The following is a 16,260-nucleotide window of genomic DNA, read 5'->3' on the forward strand; positions in this document are numbered from 1 at the left end:
TATTTCTTCTTTCACTTGCTTTACTAACTTTACCACAAAGCAGAACTATGAAGCAAATAGCAAATAACTAATATATTTAATATTTGAAGTGGTGTGTGTGTGTGTGTGTGTGTGTGTGTGTGTGTTTGGAGGGGGGAGGGGCTGTTTAGTGCATTAAACAGTATGATATATATCTAACACACAAAACAAAAATAACAACACATTATATAAAAGTTATAAACTGAATCATTGAGTAATTTAAGTATTTGATTAGACAGTCGATCAATAACAGATACTCCTGATCTCAGCTTATTAAGTCGGGACATTAAGTCCACAGAATCAGTTTCTTCCATTCCAACAAATAAATTTATAATTTCTATGTAATGTGTTTTTTGGGGGGGAGGGGGATTTTTGGTTGATATTCAATTTCTCTTCAGTAATATGAGACGACCATAAAAATGAGAGACTGTTCATTCCTTTGTAAGTGAGCAAACGTACTAATTCAGCAAATGAAATAATCAAATAGTATGGATAACTCGATATTTTCTCTTTTTATGACCATTCTCTGTAAACTCTAGAAATAGCCTAACTGTTTGGGAAAGTCCCAACAGGTCAGCAAAGAAATACTAAGACCGACCCATCTGGCACCAACGACCATGCCACATTCAGAGTCTCTTAAATCAGCGGTCCCCAACCCCCGGCCCGGTGCTGGTTCGTGAGTTGTTTGGTACCGGGCCGCGAGAGTTGGGGCTTGGGTGTGAAATTTATGGTTTTCAGGGTTTTTATCATTAACTCGGGTCTTTTCCCGTGTGTTATGAATAAATCTTCTTTGTTTTGGTACCGGTACTGGATTAATTTTGTTGTACTAATTTGCGACACCTTAAAGGCCGGTCCGTGAAATATTGTTGGACATAAACTGGTCCGTAGCGCAAAAAAGGTTGGGGACCGCTGTCTCAAATTATCTTTCTTCTTCATCGTGATGCTCAGTTTGAAGTCCAGCAAGTCATCTTGACCGGTTTTAGATGCCTAAATGCACCGAGTTGCTGCCAGGTGATTGGCTGAATAGATAGTTGCATGAACAAGAAACTTAACGGCTGTACCTAATAAAGTGGTACTACTAAAAAATCCTTCTGTTCATTATTTGAGGGGGAAAAAAAGAGGCAACAAAATCCTTTCTACTGCCTCAATTCTCTTAAGACTGTGGGAACAAACATTTGTAAAATATTCTGAGAGCAAAGGCCAAACACAGATAGGAAAACCAGCTCAATAAGGAATGTCTATAGAGGAAAGGAAACCTCCATATTTACCAGGAGCCTTGAACTCTCTGACTCACTCAGAAACAAGCTGGGAAAACCAGGAATTTTCATCCCCTTTTTAATTTTCTGAGCCTGGCAGCTCTCACGGACACAAAAGACTTGAGTTGCTTTTGTTGTGGTAGTAGCGGTGGTGGGCTCAGCGGTCACCATGACAACAGGAAAAGTAGAGGCTCAGTATTTGAAAAGTTGAAAGAGGGGAAGCTTCATGGTGCCTCGGCCCTTCATTCAGAAGGCTCCTCTGTTGTTTCCTTCCTAACTTTCATTTAGAAAGATGTTTTGACTCTTCAAAGAGCTTTGGGTCTCGGGCTGTGGTTTTCATCGTCATTTCCTGTTGTGTTTTCTCTTTTTGTTCATCAGGAGACGCCACGTACCTTGACATCTTCCGAGAATTTTCGCACATGGCTTCCCACAACCCAGAAAAGCTGAAAAGAAGGAGTTTGCACTTCCGACACTCCTTCAGGTAGTCCTTCAAGAGTCGAGAGAGGGAGAAAATACTTGAAAAATGCAGCTTTCCAAACATTCACCACAGCTGGATTTCAATGAGAGGTGACCCTGAGGAGGAGTCTGATGCTGCTGAATAAATTCAGCCATCACAGTATACTATACAGTCAGTTTTATTCCACAGAGAAAGCTACAAAAAATGCATAAATAAATAAAAGCCACATTTAAAGTTCATTAAAGTGAAGAAATTAATGCATTTTAGTTCAGTTACAACTTTTATTTTGATAAGGTTTTGTTCTATGAGGATCTGCTGGTCTTTTCCTCTCAAATATATATGTGTATAAATACATTGTTAGTTGAGCACTTGTTTTGTATGAACCATCATTTCTTTGCTGATTCATTACATCAATACTTTCCAGTATGTTTGATTGTATATGTACTGCATGCATGTACTCCTATTATATTTCAAGGATAAGAAATTTAATATCATTAGTTATTATCATCTTGATACGCAGTTTTGATCTGAAACATGTTCTCTTTTTCCTTTGTTTTTGCATCGACTATGCTGGTGTAGTCTTGGTGATGTATTTTTGTCTACTGTGGTGTACCACTATGAAATGCAGTGCTTCTGATGCTGTAAACAAGCTGTAGAGACAAAAATAAAAATGCTAATATATCTGAAAAGGCAAGATGAGAAATGGATGGAAATAAACATCGTCTGTTCGACTCACTCCGTTTTTCCTTGTCGCTGAGACAACAGCGCCTCCTTGTGTTGAAATGTGTGACAAATTGATCTTTTTAATTAGGGAATTATCTAAATACAGTGGAGCCCAATTTCAGTTGACTGTAGTTATACAGTTTATAAATTCAATATGTGTGCTAATAATTTCTAATTTCGCAATAAGTCTTTATTTTTGTTTATTTGTAAATATGATGTTTACAGCCACCTTTCCATGGAATATTTAGCTAGAATAGCATTATCACAAGTTTTAATTAGGAGAACAAAATTCTAAATTTAAAAAATATAAATAAATAATAAGGTACCAGTGGTTAAAATGTGATCTTTCACACACACACACACACACACACACACACACACATGTATATCCAACTCCATCTCTCTCTCTATATATATATATATAAAGATGTATATCTATCTATCTATAAAATTCAGTAATTCAGTTCCTATAAATGACTTGATTACACATTATTTTTCTGTTTAATATATTTGTAAGTAATGAAATTAATGGATAGATGGGTGAAAGATAATCTATTTCTAAATTGTTTAATTTTCAAAAGGTGTACAAAAACAATATTAAATTTCCATGGGTTAAAAAAGTACATTTTTAAATATATAAATAACGAATGGAATGTTTTAAAATGCTGTCTAAGAAGATAAAATAATAAAATCATAATTTAATGCTTTATTTCCATGGTAACTGTCCATCAACTGTTTAAAAAAGATGGGCGTAGCCACTGTGGCATCACCTATCAGATTTTGGACATTGCATTTGGAGGTGGGGTTTGTTCCTTTTAGAACCAGAAGTGACCATATTTAGACAAAAAAAAAGTGCAGTACAAAGTTAGCAGTCTGCATTTTCAAACTGTAATGAGTGCATCTGAGAGATATAAACTTTTACAATTTCACTCACCAAAAGAGAAATGTGGACAGTCAAGGGGTCAAGTTAAGTGACTTCAGCTGAGATGAGGCCTCTCTGGCAGTTGTTGGCTGAAGCTGTCAATGGAAGCAGCCACACCCTTACATTTAAATGTAAATCACATCAATATAATGATGATAACAATAATAATAATCTTTATCATGATCCAGTGTATACTGACGGTTTTCTTAATATTGTGAACTTGGGGATTTAACTCCTTTTGGAGACAGCCTCAGCCGACCACGGAAGGACTAATTTTTCAGCCATGAACGTTGCTTCTCAGGTCCTCCATACAGAATTATAAACTTATACTGGATATTAGTCACTTAATCTGTTGATTTTTCACTAGTTTCCATGTCATAATAATAATAATAATAATAATAATAATAATAATAATAATAATAATACAATATAAATAACTGTTAATAACAACATTAACAACCTCGTGCTACCACCTTATAGAAGGTCCTTGAGGCTCCACCAGTACTGAAGAAGGTACAAGTGGCACAGAGGGTGGTCAGGACTACAGACTATGGACAGCAGTTTGTTCAGTGTCCACCTCTCTATCACAGCTTCAAAAATGTACAATTTGCTGCCAATCACAGAGTCAAACTAAGTACAGAAAACTACATTCTGCTCCCCACAGCTGACTGATAGAAACTCTCCATCATTTTGCAGCACACATTAAGGATCTCGGCTTCCTTAGTAAACAGAGCCTGCTCATCTCCTTCTTGTATACAGCCCCTCTAGTAGTCTTCAGTCAAGTACTTGTACTCCTCCACCACATAGACATGTTGTCCCAGGACAGACAGTTCAGCCAGTGCTACTCAGAGAGAAACTACAGGGAAAATGTCACTAATGTAGTTATACGTATATAGTCACAGGGTTAATTATAAGAGAACCAGATTGGTCTAATAAAGATAGGAGAATAAGGCAGAGAGATACACTCGGGAGATACACGATCTTTGACTGCAGGCGACGCACGTGGCCGTTGACGTCCGTCACATCTCGCCGCCGGTTACGTCGGCAGGACAGGAAGTGGAGCAAGCAGACTGTGATGATGGAGCTGTGTCCCGGAGACGGTGCTCATCGGGATGTTATCTGACATTTCGAGAGAAACGACAAGCGTAATGCGGGTTTGTCGCGCGATGTGAGACAGCGGATCGGAGTCAGGTATGACTCAGATATTCGAGAAAAAGCTAGCTGGCTGTTAGCTCGGTTAGCTCTCATCCTTCCAGCTCCGAGCAGGCAGCGAGCAGCTCCGCCGACCCGCTGCTGCACCACACGGAGCCCGGTGAGAAGATGACGAGGCCTTAATATCACACAGGCAACGGTGTGCAGAGTCAGCAAATACAGGTACTGTCAGTCGGGTTTGGGAAATGCTGCTGGGGTTAGTTACTGCCAGTTAGCGGAAACACACGTTAATGATGTCTAAGTTAAGTGGTTTTAGATGTAGCCCCAGGTTGATAGTTTCTATTGGGTCAAAACACTGGAATCACACTTTTCTGTGCTAATAAATGAAATAAAGGCATCACAAATCTGAATAATAAACAGTATTTAGCAAAGTCCAGGTCTCTTGTGACAATGTGATCATTTTTGTCCTTTTATTTCATGAAACCCATCAAATACGGGTTTCAGTTCTGGAGATTTAAATGTCCACCCCCAATATCTAACATTTACCAACAACATGTCACTCACAATTAACTTTAACTGATGAAACTCATGCCTAATCGGTTTACAGATTATTTGAATGTTAAAAAAGTACCAGTAATTCCTGTGAGTCAAACTCTCCACTCTGCTGTAAACGCGCACCATGACAGTTTTTTTCTGCTCTTGGCTTTGTGTGATGTATTCTTGTAGAGTGCAGTTCTAGTTGTGTGCCCGGAAGCTCCACCCACCTGCTTTTATGGGAGGGGTCACTAATCAGAAGAAATTTGCTTTACGGGAATCAAATCGGCTTGTTTCAGACTTATGGAATTAGGGATAGCTACCCTGGTACAATCCAAGAATAAAAATACAGAGCCGGAAATTAGTTTAATATGTCCACTATAAAACATAAATAACATCCCAATGACTTGTTGAAATTAATAGAAAACAAATTGGGGAGGAAAAAAAAAAGTCACGGGGTTTAAAAGACCTGATTTTAGGTAGACTATACGAGAATCACTTTCCTGCTAAGGTGAAGTCTACTCCTGCAGGATGATTTTTTCTGCCAAGTACTCCAGAAGAGGAAAATATAAAGCAAATGGGATGTAAAGTAGGTCAAAAGTCAAGCGTAAATAGTACCACTGATCACCTTTGATGTTTGGCACTAATCAGATAATTCTTTAATTGATTGATTATTGCAGCTCCAAACTTGAGGATAAAAACAGTTAACTGCTTCTGTCTGTTCACACATAATTAAACATAAATAAATGAGTAACATACAAGAACACACACACACACAAATATAAATAGAGGCTCTAAAACAAAAGTAACCCACTTCCTGCTCCTCCACAGACATGGCGTCGCAGCTCCAGGTGTTCTCCTCCCCCTCTGTGTCCTCCAGTGCCTACTCTCGCTCAAAGAGACTTAAAGTGGAGAACCCCTCCTGGGATGCATCCGGCCAGCTGGGAGACAATGGTTACTACCAGCAGAGCCCTACCCAGGGAGCTGCACCCTCAACCTCTGGCTCCAACTTTAACCAAGTGTACACTTCCAACCAGGTCCACCCGCCAACGGCCGGCTCAAGGGAGCAGACGGTGGTGCGGGCGGCAGACAGCACGGGCAGCCTTTGCGGGCCTCCTTCATCCTCCTCTTCATCTTCCTCCTCCAGCCGGCGAATCAAGGATGCGGAGTCCTCCTCCCAGCCGTCCGACCTCTACCACAAGCAGTACAGTCTGAAGAGGAAGAGTGAGGAGGTGGACAGCAGCGACAGCGTGCAGATACTGGAGGAGCTCTCCGCCCCCGTGGTCTCAAACCGCACTGGTGGCGGCGGCGGGGGAACCACCACAGCTCAGTCCATAGCACACTCCACCTCCACCACCAAGAGCAGCAACTCCCACAGCGAGGGCGACTATCAGCTGGTGCAGCACGAGATCCTGTGCTCCATGTCCAACAGTTACGAGGTGCTCGAGTTTCTGGGACGCGGCACCTTCGGTCAGGTGGCTAAATGCTGGAAGCGGGGCACAAATGAGATAGTGGCCATTAAAATCTTGAAGAACCATCCCTCTTATGCTCGGCAAGGGCAAATTGAGGTAAGTACATATTGTTAAAATTTTTAAAAAGGAGCCTTTATTAGCATATAATTTCATATAATATGAAAATTGGGAATGGCGGTGCATGTATGTGACATCATAAATGCAATCCTACTTGTGCTTTTGGCATGTTTTCAGCTTGTTTGACCCCATCAGCCTCCACCTTGATTTTAATAAGACATCAATAGTTACCTCAGGACTAGACTACAGCGAATTGAAGCACTGATATATGGCAGGGATTATACTAGATTGTAGACATGGACAGCTGTCGTATTTCCTGTGCAGTTGTCAGGCACGTGGACCTCCATAGAGACGCTTGTGCTCACAATATAACACAATATGAAGAGCATCCGGCATGAAAATCTGCCAAATCAAATGAGCATGGCTACCTGCTGTGGTGATCCCTTGTGCAAATGGGAGCAGCCAAAAGCAGGTTTCTTTTATTTGCTTTATATTGTCAGCAGTGTTAGTGGTCTGGCTGCATGGTTGGCAGTTACGGTTGAGATCAACCAACATCCATCTACGGGAACAGATACAATAACCTGAACTTTGGCCACTGACTGAAATATCTCATTTATTTGATTGCCGCAGAATTTTGTACAGGTTTTGTTTTATATTTTTTAATTAGAGGATGAATCCTACTGACTCCTCTGATCCTCTGTGTTGTTTCTGCCATAGGGCTGATATGTGATTTTGAGTACCGGATGGTACCGAAGATAAATTCTGTGAACCTTTATGTTTTGGCCTGTTAAGGAAGATGTTACTTTCGCATTCATTTTTCTGTTTATTACCACATAATACCATCTTCCCCCTACTTGCAGGTGAGTATCCTCAGCAGGCTGAGCACGGAAAATGCCGATGAGTTCAACTTTGTCCGCTCGTACGAGTGTTTCCAGCACAAGAATCACACGTGCCTTGTGTTTGAGATGCTGGAGCAGAACCTTTACGACTTCCTGAAGCACAGCAAGTTCAGCCCTCTGATGCTCAAGTGCATCCGGCCAATCCTGCAGCAGGTCGCCACCGCGCTAATGAAGCTGAAGAGCCTGGGGCTGATCCATGCCGACCTGAAGCCTGAAAACATCATGCTGGTAGACCCTCTGAGGCAGCCATACAGGGTGAAGGTCATTGATTTCGGCTCGGCGAGCCATGTTTCCAAAGCTGTATGCTCAACTTACCTGCAGTCTCGATATTACAGGTGAGCATTTTTGCCTAGAGCTATGAAATATCTTGTGAATTACTTGCTGTGATCTTCACATTTATCGGCTTTGATGGGCCTACAGAGCTCCAGAGATTATCCTGGGCCTTCCTTTCTGTGAAGCCATCGATATGTGGTCTTTGGGATGTGTCATTGCTGAGCTGTTCTTGGGATGGCCCCTTTATCCCGGTGCCTCAGAGTATGACCAGGTCATCTGCAGCACCCTTATACACACTGACATTTACATAAAAATCAGACACAGCTGCCTGTCTTGGGACAGCTGTCAACCAAAGAGGCAGTGCCTTTAATTTTAACCATCATTTAACCACTATTTTATACTTATTTTTTTATTGTTTTCTCTCAGATTCGCTACATTTCTCAGACCCAGGGTCTTCCAGCAGAGTACCTCCTTAGTGCAGGAACCAAGACCAGCCGCTTTTTCAACCGAGGCCCTGACTCGAGCTACCCGCTGTGGAGGCTCAAAGTAGGTGACACAGATATGAGTCCCCAAACGAGAAAAAACACTTCATGTACTGAAGTGTTGCTGTGGTTCTTTTTTCTGCAGACACCTGCGGAGCACGAGGCAGAGATGGGCATCAAGTCGAAGGAGGCAAGAAAATACATCTTCAACTGTCTGGATGACATGATGCAGGTGAGGAGTTATACTGTCTTAGAGACAGCTGCTGTAAGCAGATATTTTAAGTGTTGCTTCCTCTTTGGGGCAAAGTAGGACCCTCACAAACACACAAACATGGCCCAAACAGCAGCCAAAATGGCATGATGGCAAAAACTATACCCTAGATATTAGACAATAACAGTGTTTCCAGGTAAAGCCCCAGTCAGACCGTATCAACAAAGCAAAAAACTGCATCATTGCAACAAAGAAATTAAATGCATATGTCTGTTTTTTGTTGTATTTTTGTTAAATAGACCAACATTTGACTTTAGCTAATTTGGTAACTGTGATCTAAGTGTGTTAATGTGTAATAGGATAAGAAATAGATCTGAGAGCGAGTGGTCAGGAGTTCAAGTTGCCCCTGTGACGTGTACTTTTTCTTCTCCTGATTGAGTTTTGCTTGCTTTAATGCTTCTTTCGATTACCTTGTTTAGCAGAGGATACACTGGACCTTCCTGTCACACAGTTCATAGCAGTACACAATCCAACAAACATTAACACCATTTCACGTCATAACCTGCTGTTATAGCTGTTGTTGTGTTGATACCTCTAATATGATCAATTAGTTTGTCTTCAGTCATCAAAAAGCTTAGGAAAGGCCGGAGCTACACTGAATCATTTAAGCAGGGAAACAAAATGATCCACAGGATGAGCAACAATGTGACAAGCATTATATTTTCCCTTTTTCTCTTTTACTTAAATAACAACCTTGGGAATAATCGGGTATTTCTTACTAGAGGTTCTGCTATGCATATTAAAGGAGCATGGTGTAAAAAATCAGGCTCATGTTTTCCATGTAGGTCAGGGAAAAAATAATTAGTAAAAGTTGAAAGGAGGTACTTTTTTGTGCCGTGACTTCCTGCAGGTGAACATGACAAACCTGGAGGGCACAGACATCCTGGCAGAGAAGGCTGACAGGCGGGAGTTTATAGACCTGCTGAAGAAGATGCTGACACTCGACGCTGACAAAAGGATCACACCTATGAAGACGCTGAACCACCCATTTGTTACCATGACCCACCTGCTGCACTTCCCACACAGCTCACAGTAAGACCTGCGTGGATAAAGAAATGAAGCTACAGATTGTGATGACTGTTGTTTAGCTTCTGTCTGATTTAAATGTATATATTTATATGTATTTTTTATTTTATTCCACAGTGTGAAGTCCTGCTTCCAAAATATGGATATATGTAAACGCCGATGCAGCGCCTTTGAGAACGGAAAAAATATGTTTGCAAGCAACAACACCCCGAGTGCAGCAACAAACCTCACCGTCACATTCAGTAGCCAACTTAATCAGCACAATCAAGTGAGAAGATCCTCTCTAAACTGCCTCAGGAACAGTTTGATCTTAAGATTATTCTCACCATTTCTGTTGAAGATGTAATTGGTTATTTTGTAGAACGATGCTAATTTATTAGCTTGTACACTTCTATGTACAGACTCTTTCATTTCAAAACGGCGAGACATTTAAAAACAACTTATTTACAAGTACTAGATGTAGGAATGCACCAAACAAACGTTTCCATTTCTGATTCATAGCCTGGCTTTAGGCACTTGAAGACTTTGACATTGTATGCTTTTAAATGCAGCTCTCATACAAAAATGTAAAAATCTCAATTCATCTTTTTAGGCATTAATTTAAAAATTTCCTTTGTCGTGTCTTCCAGATGACCTCTACAGGAGGCCAGTCCCTGTCTCTCAGTAGTAATGTCCCACTGCTGAACTATCAGCCTGGCCTCTACCAGCAGGCCACCATCAACATCCCTGGTCTGACCCAGCAGGGAGTTCCTCTGCAAACCAGACCCACCCAGCTCTGCACCCAGACCGAGCCCTTCCAGCAGACACTTATTGTTTGCCCACCAACCATCCAGGGTAAAAATGATGGGACAGTTTAAACAAAAAGTTATGTTTTCTCTCTTTTTCCACCTATATTTTGTGACCAGTTCTTCATATCTGACATACGTACAGGTCTTCAAACCTCCAACAAGCCATCTGCTTACCCAGTGAGAATGGAAAACTCAGTACCCTTAGTCCCTCAGAACCAGTCCTCCCAGTCTCTTCACATCCAGCCCAGCATGCTGGCACAGGTAGGATCCTATAAATGCTTAAATTACTAGTATGTTTTACTCATGTTACATTTACATTTACTTTTTTATGATTTAAGAAGGAAATATTGTTAAATTTGACAGCTGTACTTAAAACGTTTAAATGAAATGCCTACAGTTTTCTAACAGAAAATGCTGCATTACAGATCATTTAATGTTATCAATCTTTAAAGCCCCTTTTCCATTACCTACTTGGATCGGCACGCCATGACTCGACTCGGATCGACTGGTTTTCCATTACAATCAAGTACCAGCTAATGTGCGTGGTTGTTGTTATAGCAATGTATCCGAGCATCCTTGGCGTAATTAGTATGCAACACAAACCCTACAGCAAAGGTGGACTTTGAAGCAATGATATTCCAGCTGCTCGGCCTGTGGCTTTTTGCCAGACTTGGGGGAACCACGGTGTTGTTTTTGTAGCATTGCCAGGTTTCAAAAATGGCAGTTTAGATTTTCGTAAATAAGATGCTCTCGTGATTGAGTGACATAACTGACCAACCAATTGGTGGCATGCAGTCTGACAACGTCACCTTTTAGTATATGCTCGGATTGCTTAGAACCGCGGCTGAACAGGTACTATTTTAGAACCTGGTACCAGGTACTATGACTAAATGGAAAACCCTGAAAACCATGGCTCACCTTGGCAAGTCGATCCAAGTAGGTACTAATGGAAAAGGGGCTCAAGTGGTCCTTTGGCTTAAGCCTGTGTCCAGTCAGGCCCTCCTGTCTTGCTTAAGAAATCTTTGATGACATACGTTTTCAATCCAAGGGGACAAGTTCCAAGTTTTTTCTTCTTTTCTACATAATTGTGAGAAACACAATTGTGACTCTTTATTACTAACCTATTAGCCTACTAGCTTACTTATACAGCAAACCTTTGGTGCCACCTGGTGGAAGACAGCAGTGCACGTCTGTGTTTACGCTTCGGTGATTATTGTTGTTACAAAGAAAGCTGTGAGAGAATTCTCTGATAAATTTCATTGTTTTTTGTTCTTATCTCAGATTAACACATTTCAGTTTCACGTTTGCTTGGCCCAGATTCATGTGACATAAATGCTTGGCATCGTAATCCATGTGAAATGTTTTCTTTTTAAGCTGTTAAATCACTTCTCTTTCCTTTTTAGCAGTTAAAAATACATCTCTCTCTACACACAGCAATAAATCTGAAAACAATATGTAAGCTGAACCCATGCTGCCTTTTATTCAGTTGGCATGTGCTCACTGAGTCTTCTCTGTCAGATTTCTGTTTTGCACTTAACACCTGTTTCTTACAGTTTTTCAGCATGCTTGTGTACTTGTGCTCACACAGCAGGGCTGGCCAGCGGGAACACAGCAGATTCTAATCCCTTCCACATGGCAACAGATGCCTGGCATGTCCATTCACAACCCGGGGCAGGCTGTGGTGCCAGAGCCACCCATGGGAGCCCACATCTCCGACAGTCAGCAGACTTCAGGCTGGAGGTAGTTTATTCTGATGGTGCTCATTTTTGAGTTAAAATGGAACAGCATTTCTCACAACTGCTTACTTGTACTGAAGTGATATCTCCGTTTTGTAGGGGTCGCCATGGCAGCCAATACGATAGCGTTAACCAGCACGACTCTGGTGCTGGCCGTCATACTGGGACCCAAAACCACAGCTCAGGGGTCGCTCACTCGAGATCCCAACAGGGCAAGAGATCAAAGGCTCGACACGCTGAGAGCAGACCGAGGTATCCTGTCGGTCTTTTCATTTCTCAGCTTATTGTTCGCATATGTTTATATTTGATTTAAGACAGTCAGTGTGCTGCTTATTCTCTCCTCCAGGCCGGTGTCCTCAGTACAATCAGCCACCAATGTGGTCAACAGCACTTCCTTTGCCGGTGACCAGTCTCAGCCCATTGTTATCTCTGACACACCAAGCCCTGCCGTCAGCATCATCACCATTCACAGCGACTCTGAAGATGAGGATGATACAAAGTTTCCTGCTGCCTGGTGAGCCTCGTTTTCAATCTGGTCACCTTATATTGCACTGCTTTTTTTCCTCCAACTTTTAGTAGTGTCTAATAAAAATGTTATTTTTAAAACTTTTTACTCTTCTTCTTTTCTCCTGCAGCTCTGGAACAAGTCAGAGAACCAATGTGATCAGCTGTGTGACTGTGCACGACTCCCATGACTCAGACTCCTCTACCAGCAGCCCTCTGAGCCCCAAAACCTCCTCTCAGCCTACAAAGTCTCTAGCAGTCATCATGCCCTCAGTTAAAAGCCAGCCTGGAGAAAGCACAACCCACAAGGCTCCAGCAGCTTCAGGTCCAAAACCGGTTCAAACAGAGGGGCACATTTAATTTGAAAACTGTGTGCAACATTCTTCTTTGGTTTTGGGGTTGAAAAACATTTAGTTGACATGCCTATGTGTACACGAGCCAGCCTATTGAAAGGCAGCACATAAATGATTGAGCTACAGCAGATGCAAAACTGGATTATTCAACAGCAGTTTAAAAAGAAAAAAATTATGTTTTATTTATTTTTCTGATCTTCTGAGTGCTAACAGTTGGCTGTTTTTTGTTTTTTTTTTTAGATCAAGCAACAAGCGGCTCAGTAAAGTCCAAAAAGGCATCCACACAAGCGTCTGGTCGGTCAGGAGATTCCACAACCGAGCGCAATCAGCGGGCTGCGTCCAGCAGATCTCAGCCTCTGAATCTGAGTCAGGTAACGGCTTTCAACAGCATGATGTTCTGTGCACGGCGTTACTTAGCATTCTCTGGCCAAAGGTATTGTAGACTGACTCTGCACTTCACAAGCCATTCTTGTCTTTCATTTCAGCTGCAGCAGTCTGTGATGCCATCTTCTCACGAGCAAACAGCAAGCAGTAGCTCCCTGAGGAGGCAGCCCACATATCCCCCTCCCGTCTCCTCCCACTCGTCCTACCGGCTCCACGAAAGCACCCTATTTGGCTCGACGCCAAATCTGTATGCCTACCCGGCCTCTGCCGCCTTGGCCTCAGTGTCTCAGGCTGTAGACCAGATGCAGGGCGGTACATCCCGCCATGGCAGGGCAAGCGGAGCTTACTCCTCTTTGGCTCTGCTTCAGAAGAACAGCAGCTTAGCCCTCGGGGGGTCTGCTCCAGGACAGTACGGCAACAACCATCAACAACAGCAGCAGCAGCAGCAACAGCTGGCAGCACAGCCTTTCCAACGCTCCGGTGCCGCTTACCAGCGAAAACTCAACCAATATCCCTACCTGTGAACACTGATGAAGACCAAACTTAGACCGCGACTAGAGACGAGCACAAGCTCATCACAGGCGACTGTGATCGGACTCTTTTTATTATTTTTCCTTCTTCTTCAACTCAACTGTTTTTTGCCGTCCAGAGTGTGTTACTATTTTAATCGTTGTCAAGTTTTACTTTAATATTCTCTACCTTTGAGGTTTCTTTGCGTCATATGTCACAGGTTAGCGTGCTGTGAGCACACAAGCAGAAGATAAAGCTAAATTTACTTACAGACTGTAATTTATTAGTCACATATCAACCTAATACTTTGATTTTACGAAAGCTGTGTGGAACTCTACTGTTATGCTGCTATATTACTAATCATCACATTCATCAAATAATGGGTTAAATGACACATTTACATATAAACAAACGCCTCACTTAATTATACCATTTTCTTTTAATTTAAAAGTCTGCGCATTGTGATAAGTTACCTTGCTGTGTTTTATGTTTTATTTATGAATGTACTGTATGTATGTGTGTGTTTTATCTGTACTATATTACAAAAGCTAATGGAGACTAAGCAGCGTACTGTACTGTATAATGACGTGTCTGTGTGTTTTTATTGTTTGAGTACTGGCCATTAACTTGACTATATTTGTATGTTTGGTATACTGAATGATGCATTTCTGCATAGAGTAGGTGTATCAGAGACTTTCCTTTCATCTGTTTTTTAGTTAATGTTAAGGTTGCATGTGTCTGACATGGAGTAGCATTCAGGGGAGGTTTGTAATGTGCAGCCGCGCTGGTTTGTAGACACATTAGTAATGTTTAATTTGTACGGCAAACACATTAATAATACTGGGAAAATGTACAAGTTCTTGTCTTGTGAAGTGATGTCTGTGGAGTAAAGCGTGCACATAAAATGAAATTGGGTATCGCATACGTAGAAGCTGAAGCCATTTAGATTAAAAAATTCACAGTGCTGCATTTTTAATAGTGAATAATCAAATCTGACAAGGACAATTTATATTAAAAAAATAAGAATTAATTAATGTTCTGTATGTCACTGCTTCTAAGCAAATCATTGGTTTGGTGAAATGATGGTTGTTCTTCCAATCCTGCTGTGTTGTGAAGTGCTACATTACATAGAACACACAATGAACCTTAACCCGTATATACGCAATAAAAACCTTATTAAAACAGGATCCGAGCCTCAGGTGTGCTTTAAAAACACGATACTTTCACACATTACATACAACAGTGCACAGAAGGTGGCCACTTTGTTAGGAACATCTTTTCAACTGCTTGATTGTATTTTATCAACCAATCACGTGGCTACAACTCGGTGCATGTCGGTATGGTCAAGACAACCTGCTGAATGTCAAACTAAGCATTAGAATGAAGAAGAAAGCTGATTTAAATGAGTTTGAACCTTAAAAAAAAGAAAACGCTAAAACTTTAAAAAGGTCCAGGTCAGTTAAAATCAACTGAAAGGCTTTTAGTAAAACCAGGTGAAGATTTAGTTAAACAGGAGCAGCTTAAACATGAGCCCTTTTCCTGAATTCCATCAAGGTTTTTGGGGCAGAGCATAAATTAAGCCTTCAGACTGAAGACGATAAGTTCCCACATGGTTTTGAACGTGATAATTACTGAATCGGTCATTTCTGATACAGGCAGTTGGCCAGGGAAAGAAAAAAAGTGAAGGAGAGGAAGGGAATGATGACAAGAGGAAAGTATTGAAAAACCAGGAAGCAGGCTTAGTGAAAACGGAGTTTGTTAACTCAAAAATGAGGGAAACTCAGGGTTTTCTGCTTTACAAAAGAGGGTTAACTTAAACTCAGAGTTAGCCTGTGAACTTAACCTGCTCACTGGCAGATTTTCTTCAACAAATTTCTCTCCGATTCCTCCTCTCAAAAGCTTAGAACAGAGATATTAATTTACAGAAGTTGATCTTTTTACAAATACTGAAATCCCAGTCAGATGTTACTTTGTAACACATCAACATAAACACTGGGAGTTCCCCTACATGTTACTGTTGCAAATACGGTTTCAATAAAATAATCTTTATGAAGCTTTAGATACATAACACACAATGAGGCATCATCGTGTTAGAATTTGTCACACTGGTGGAAAAATCTGACAGATTTGGGGTCTTGGAGATTAGCGAAGGGTTCGAATGACTTTAAGATACTAAATGGGACTAAATTTAACTTAAAGTTACTTTTTAAATGCAGGTTTCAGACTGATACATTGAAATGCAGTAATTAAATGCAACATCTGCCTAAGGTACCATGTCTTAAAAAGGTCATGTTTGAACTTTGTTCCACTGAACAAAGTTCAAAATTGACAAACACTTAGTGCTTTAGTTTCCTCTTCTGTTCTTGAAGTACATTTTCAAAGCCAGGACCAAAGGGCTCTAGCCTCCTGCCTGGAATAAACATAACTCAAACCCAAACAGTCA

General features: G+C 41.2%; 2 protein-coding genes and 1 long non-coding RNA gene across 7 annotated transcripts in view; 2 read left to right on the forward strand and 1 right to left on the reverse strand.

Moving 5' to 3' along the window:
• The window catches only part of acap3a (ArfGAP with coiled-coil, ankyrin repeat and PH domains 3a), a 71,488-nt gene extending 69,726 nt beyond the window's left edge, over positions 1-1,762 (forward strand). For all 4 annotated transcript variants that reach the window (XM_006794032.3, XM_006794034.3, XM_006794033.3 and 1 more), the window contains exon 25: positions 1,653-1,762. In XM_006794032.3, coding sequence (XP_006794095.2) covers positions 1,653-1,759 — 107 coding nt within the window. In that variant the 3' untranslated portion in view covers positions 1,760-1,762. The remainder of the gene's footprint in view (positions 1-1,652) is intronic.
• LOC148097019 (uncharacterized) lies at positions 1,330-5,230 on the reverse strand. The gene is made up of 3 exons (XR_015717047.1): positions 5,160-5,230; positions 3,389-3,471; positions 1,330-1,761 (listed from the first exon to the last, which is right to left on the reverse strand). It is a non-coding gene; the product is annotated as an uncharacterized LOC148097019 (long non-coding RNA).
• hipk1a (homeodomain interacting protein kinase 1a) lies at positions 4,422-15,004 on the forward strand. 2 transcript variants are annotated; one of them, XM_087834208.1, is made up of 16 exons: positions 4,422-4,750; positions 5,894-6,630; positions 7,452-7,825; positions 7,911-8,034; positions 8,190-8,309; positions 8,391-8,477; positions 9,367-9,548; positions 9,660-9,810; positions 10,172-10,376; positions 10,473-10,591; positions 11,919-12,070; positions 12,166-12,318; positions 12,413-12,580; positions 12,702-12,895; positions 13,164-13,294; positions 13,409-15,004. In XM_087834208.1, the coding sequence occupies exons 2-16, from the start codon at positions 5,896-5,898 to the stop codon at positions 13,829-13,831; spliced, it is 3,318 nt and encodes a 1,105-aa protein (XP_087690334.1). In that variant the 5' UTR covers positions 4,422-4,750; positions 5,894-5,895; the 3' UTR covers positions 13,832-15,004. The 2 variants fall into 2 exon arrangements, with proteins under 2 accessions (XP_087690334.1, XP_087690335.1); XM_087834209.1 differs by having other exon boundaries at positions 11,922-12,070.
• The last annotated feature ends 1,256 nt before the right edge of the window (positions 15,005-16,260 follow it).

This window comes from Neolamprologus brichardi, chromosome 20 (assembly GCF_056152115.1).
Source record: "Neolamprologus brichardi isolate AB-2024 chromosome 20, ASM5615211v1, whole genome shotgun sequence".
Taxonomy (NCBI): domain Eukaryota; kingdom Metazoa; phylum Chordata; class Actinopteri; order Cichliformes; family Cichlidae; genus Neolamprologus; species Neolamprologus brichardi.